The sequence below is a fragment of the Artibeus jamaicensis genome, unplaced genomic scaffold, assembly GCF_021234435.1.
Source record: "Artibeus jamaicensis isolate MK-2021 breed Jamaican fruit bat unplaced genomic scaffold, CSHL_Jam_final contig_3201, whole genome shotgun sequence".
Classification (NCBI taxonomy): domain Eukaryota; kingdom Metazoa; phylum Chordata; class Mammalia; order Chiroptera; family Phyllostomidae; genus Artibeus; species Artibeus jamaicensis.
The window spans coordinates 206,173-212,375 of NW_026521754.1; the positions used below are offsets into that span (position 1 = coordinate 206,173).

Consider the following 6,203-nt stretch of genomic DNA (forward strand, 5'->3'; position numbering starts at 1 on the left):
TACACTATACTCCAGGGCTGTCATCCTCCTTGCCAGGGCAGTTTGCTTTTCTAGAGGGCTAAGACAGCTGTATTTTCCCAAAAGAGAAGGTTCAGACCTACCTCTTATCTCTAATCTGAAATAAGCTAACAACTCAAGCCTCCTGTGTACTGTAGGTTTGAAAGTGACCCAAGTGGCTGAGCAAGCTGTTGAGCACTGCAGTAAGTAGTGGTGGGAAGGGGAAGTATGCCTGCCTAGGAGGGTGGCACTTCAACACTTGATAGTCACTTCTAGAGACAACAGAAGTGGGAACAGCAAGTAGTGTCTTGATGACTAGCATTTCTGAATCCTCCAGAAGTGGCCTCCTGTTGGGCACACAGGACAGGCAGCTTAGCACAGCAGCCTAGACATTAGCCCTTCTACCCCAGGAGCTTGGTATCTGCAAGCAACCTTGATAAGGGTAGTGGTCTGGTTCAGAGAATTCTTAAGGGAGACTGATGGAAGCTGCCTTCTCCTTTTCCAGGTGCGTCTCCTCACTGGCATTGGAAGGTACAATGAGATGACATACATATTTGAATTGCTGCATAAAAAGCACTACTTCGAAGTGCTGATGCGGAAGAAGTTGGATCCAGTAGGTGTACAGTATTTTGAACTCCAGGATGACATGTACTACTGACTTTCAGGAGTCTCAGACTTTCTCAAGAATAATCCCAGAGTAGACCCCTAGTATACAGAGGGAGGGAATTAAAGGTCTTCCTAGGACATACACCATAACCAGTAACTAAGGTTACAGATTTCAGACCAGATAGTGATTATGCTAACAGATGCTAAATAGCGAAGAAAATAAGTTTGTACGTGTCCACCTCAGCTGTCGCCTGCCTCTACTGTCCTAATCACTGCTCTGACAGGGGCAAAAAACTTCCCTGAGAGCCATGCAGAAATAAGCTGACCAACTCAGAAGGTCCTGTCTAAGGGCTGATTTTCAGTGGAGAATTTTCAGGGGACCATGAAAAAGAGTGTTGCTGAGCTGTTAGGAAGTGAATGCCAAGGCTTGGACCTGGAAATCTGTGGAGCTATTTATGACAACCAGGAAGGAGGCTAGGAAGCAAAGCCCTGACTTGCCAAGCCCTTGGGCTCGGGCTTGTCTGTCCTCAGCATGCTTATGTGACAGCAAGCATGTCACTCATTTTCAAGTCATTCATTTAACTGATGCTTCATTGCTTCAGCCCTTTCACCTCTGAAGATTTAAAAACCACAGTATACTTTTGGCTTCTGGGAACTTGGGCATGGCCAAGCAGAAAAACTCCTCAATGCCGGGTTCATTTTACGACAGACCAGTGCAGTCATGAGGAGAGGGGCAAGTCCTGAACAACCTAAGATGCCCCAGAGGGTATTTAAATGGTTTTTGAGGCATTTTTGATTCTGCATTTAAATATTCTTTTAATAACTTTCTTATTACAAAAGTAATGCATGTTCAATATTAAGACACTTAGAAAACAGAACACAGAAAAAAGCCCTGTGTCTATCATCTGGAGATAGCCACTGCTAACACTTTGGTATAGGCCCTTTCTGTGTACACATACCTGCAAACATATATTCATACAAATTTAATATTTTTAGCAAAACATTTATTATACCATCCAAATATGAAATAGTCTGCCCCTCTCACTTAATAACATGTCATGAACATTCCCTAAATCGACATCAGTTTTAATGGCTACACGGTATTTCCTTAGCCTTTATTTTGAACATCTGGATTATTTCTGTTTGCCATTAAACGGCCCTGTTATATACATCTTAGCACTTCTCTCTGCTTATTTCTTTAGGGATAGATTTCTAGAAGTGGAATTGTTAGAATAACACGTGCATTTTAAAGCTCCTTCCGACAGGTTTTATTGTACTTGTTTCCTTATACTCAGGATAGTGTAAAGTTTTATATTCATTTTTCTTTTCCTTTTTGGGGGAGTGTTTAAGGAACTTTCAGAACTGAGGGACTCAGTCAATCCTGCCTGCCTGCAGTCCCTGTTTGAGACCTCAACATTCCCTTTTTTTCTGGGCAGAGTGGTACCCTGAAGACAGCCCTACTCGACTACATCAAACGCTGCCGCCCTGGGGACAGTGAGAAGCACAATATGATTGCCCTGTGCTTCAGCATGTGCAGGGAGATCGGGGAGAACCATGAGGCAGCCGCCTGCATCCAACTGAAACTGATCGAGTCTCAGCCCTGGGGTGAGCAGAGGTCACAGCAAGCACCCTCAGGGAAGGTTCTTAGGACTTAGGGCAAGAGCCCATGAGATTGACTAATACCCACCTCAGCATCTAGCAGCCACTCACTGGGGCCCCAACTGGGCAGATAGGAGATGGAAGGGAACCTGAAAGGCATCTGTTGGTCTTGTGCCTCATGTATCCAGGTATCATCTGTCAGGAACCAATGTGTATGTTGATACCATGTAAACCTGCCTTGATGTTCCAGAAAGAAATGAACTAGATGGGGCACTGAATCCTACTGTAGATTTCGTGTGTTCTTGGTCCAATACCCTTTACCTGAGTGAGACATCTCCACCTCCCTGTGAACACAAGCTGGGGTATTTCTTATCTGGCTCATGATCACTGAGTGGGGTGGAGAGCAGCCAGCCTTGGCAGTCAGACACACCCACATGTTTCCTTTACTCCTCTGCAGAGGACAACCTCAAGGACGGGCACCAACTGAAACAACTGCTGCTGAAGGCCCTGACTCTGATGCTGGATGCAGCAGAGAGCTATGCCAAGGTAACCAAGGGGAGTCTTACTCCAGACTGGTTTGGGGGCTTGCTCTCTTCAGGAATTATTTTGTCCCTATGCTCTTTCAAGTGAAGGGGAAGAGAGCTATGGGCCAACTGGGGGCAGAGGGGCAAGTTCAGTTTCTGGAGGGTTCAGAGAGAGATGATGGCAACAGAATCTTTACCTGTGCCTCCCTCCACCCTGTCCCTCAGGACTCCTGTGTGCGACAGGCCCTGCACTGTCACCGGCTCACCAAGTTGCTAACACTGCAGATTCATTTTCTGAACACTGGCCGGAACACCATGCTTATCAACCTGGGCCGCCACAGGCTGATGGACTGCATCATCTCCCTGCCTCGGTTCTACCAGGTGAGAAGGAAAAAAAATCTAGCCAGCACTGCCAACATACTCTCCTGCTGTCTAATGGAAGTCAGAGATTGAGTGACTTGCTGAAGAGCTCAGAACTAGTGACAGAACCCAGGACTATTCAGTTCTCCTGATTAGCTGTGTGACATACAAATTGCCTTTCTATGGTAGTACTTCTTGCTAGCTCGTTTGGACAAAGGGTGGGGAGCGGTACGACACACTGGTAGGCCAGTAGAGAGGCAGACAGCTACGCCCCTCAGATGGTTGAGGTTCAGAGAAACATCACTGCTAGTGATCCTGCAAGCATCTCTCAGCCCCAGCATTTTACAGAATAGTGCACCCAGGTTAACACAGGGAGTCAAGGGCTTCCAGGAGCCTGTTTCTAGTCCCTTAATGAGGAGGGATGGTTTCAGAGAATCAGCCCTTTCACTGTTCCTTATACAGTTTAGTATGAAAATGTTCTTTAACAGTTTTATAAATCCACTGAAGATCAGTGTTTGGGGGTTTCAGGGAAGGGAAATGTCAAACTAACACCAAACTTTCCACCAATTCTGATATAGACAGAGCCTTTTAATATGATTGGTAACGATCACATTCACTGTGTGAGTGAGTGTACAGTGTTAAGTTTTCTACAACAATCTGCCTTTGATTTTACATTAAAAAGGCTTTAATGGTATCCTCCCTCCATCCTTTTAAGGCTTCTATCGTGGCTGAGGCCTATGACTTTGTTCCTGATTGGGCTGAAATTCTATACCAACAAGTGATTCTTAAAGGAGACTTTAATTACTTAGAAGAATTTAAGCAGCAAAGGTTATTAAGAACCAGTATATTTGAAGAGATTTCCGAAAAGTAAGTATTAAAATGCCTCTACTTTGGTTAAGGCATGGTAAAGAATTTTATGGCTAAGTATAACATGCCTATAGCCACCCCTCTGCTTGAGATGTCAAGAATGCCCAGAAAGGAGATTTTTTAAAACAAATTAATACAAACAGATGAACGAAAACACTTTATGGTATTCTGTACTTAAAATGGGAGTACAGCTACTAGCTAGCCTGAGGTGCCAAAAATTCTAAGCATCAGAGGTCCCCTTTGGTGTACTAAACTTATTCTAATTAAAGTAAGCATTAATATATTTTTAATGAAGTAATTTCAGTGTTCACCAAATGCCCCCTAATGCTAGTTAGTTTTAGATAATTTCCCAGAGTCTGTCTAGCACCACACCTTCTCTTCTGTAGGTAGTCAGCGTCAGAGCTGACAGTCCTCACTCAAGCTACATTATCTTAACCTGTACGTTCTTATGTTTGTCCAGAGTTAAACAACACCAGCCTACTGAGATGGCTGTGAAAAACCTGAAGAAGTTACTCACGTGTTGTGAAGATGTCTACCTGTATTACAAGCTGGCATACGAACATAAATTTTATGATGTTGTAAATATGCTTCTTAAGGACCCTCAGACAGGTTGCTGTCTAAAGGACATGCTAGCAGGTTAGACGGATTCTGATAACATGCGCAAGGTTACACAGGTGCCTGCTGTCTTGTCCTGAAATGAGGTACTGACAGATGTTTGTGATCACAGTAGAATAACACATTGGGGATCTTTGTTGTCCAAGTTATAAAACCCCAGAACTGATCATACCAGTCAGTCTGTTGTGAGCAGTGGATAAAGAATGAGTTTCCATAAGGAAATTCCTGTTTTAAAAGTGACTATTCCTCTGTACCATTTTATATAGATATTAGTGGTAAGATCAAAAGTTTCATCTTCCTCAGGATAGCTTTTACTTTAGGACATGATACAATATTGATTAAAGAATACCTGTGCCTACAGATTCCAGTTTCAAAGGAATTTAATATTATTTACACAGTTAAGGATAGATACACATTTCCATTAGTTAGAAACTGATCTCTATAATAAAATAGACTTTAAATTCAGTGCATGTCATTATTAACTGCTAAGAAAATCTTAGCCCTTGTCTGCCTTAAAATTATCATTATTTGCTCTTAATTATTGCTGTGTAGTTGCTGCTTTCTGTTAATTTCTCAAATCATTTGGATGGTCCTGTCTTCCACTTAGTAGCCTACAGAGCTTTGATTGAGTCTCCTCTTCATGAGAGAAACTAAAAGTATTTTTCTTCTGTCCCTACTTTTGAGTCTGTGACAGTTGTAAAAAAAGACTCTAACCACAAATTTGGCTAAAATGCTTAAAAGAAAATGTATAATAAAGATCAATCTATGCTTACAGCCATAACCTGAGTTATAAGCTCAGTTACTCCAAATAAATAATTCTAGGTGCTTAATTAGGCCTTAGTATCTAAACCACCAAACAATTTCCCCAAATAAATAAAAAGAGGAAAGCAGCCCTATACCTTTGTTGCTCTAGAGTGACAACTATTAAGGGCCTGACAAATCACTTTTGTTTTAAAGCTATTAACTACTCATCAAGCATTTAGTAAGCTTTGTAAGTATATGGAGAACTCTAGTCCCAAGAGCTGTGCTCTATACTCTCCAAAAATATCTCTTGGGAGGTAACACAAAATTTAAGTCCTCACAATAGTGATTTTATTAAATTATTTGCTTTATAAAACATTGCAGATGTCATAATTGTTAACATAACAATTTATCAAACTGTAGTTAACTGGTGCAGCTTGCTGAGCATGTTTTATAAAGGAAAGGAAATGCCAAAACCCTGTTTAAAGTTGTTCCACTGCAGCCTAGGAGAACGAAAATTTGTTTCTCAGACACTCAAATCAGGCAAATAAAACAGTGAGGGTTTCCCTCCCCCATCCAAAGCACTTCATCAGTAGAATAGTCTGATAAAACTAGACAGTCTGCATTCAAGAGATTCCACAACTTGTAATGCAATAATGGAGAGGTTTACCTTCTTCGGCTTCAAAGTCGGGGGGTTTTGGTCATTTAACTTTTCAGTATCAAACTAGTGCTTTTCAGCCGCCATATCTTCACTCTGAGATAAGCAGTCTTCTTCACAATGTATGTTTAATATCCTCACGCTCAATTTTAAGACAAAGCAATTTTAATACTAGGTGCACACCACATGCCCTCGCTGCAAACTGCTTTTCTTGATAAGTTATGAAGTAGTTCAAG

General features: G+C 41.9%; 1 protein-coding gene across 1 annotated transcript in view; it reads left to right on the plus strand.

The window, feature by feature from the left end:
- Window positions 1-5,033, plus strand: part of SPG11 (SPG11 vesicle trafficking associated, spatacsin) — a 111,574-nt gene extending 106,541 nt beyond the window's left edge. Inside the window, exons 35-40 of the mRNA XM_037152005.2 lie at window positions 503-610; window positions 2,040-2,208; window positions 2,660-2,748; window positions 2,952-3,107; window positions 3,802-3,953; window positions 4,414-5,033. Coding sequence (XP_037007900.2) covers window positions 503-610; window positions 2,040-2,208; window positions 2,660-2,748; window positions 2,952-3,107; window positions 3,802-3,953; window positions 4,414-4,594 — 855 coding nt within the window. The 3' untranslated portion in view covers window positions 4,595-5,033. The remainder of the gene's footprint in view (window positions 1-502; window positions 611-2,039; window positions 2,209-2,659; window positions 2,749-2,951; window positions 3,108-3,801; window positions 3,954-4,413) is intronic.
- Window positions 5,034-6,203: the final 1,170 nt, after the last annotated feature.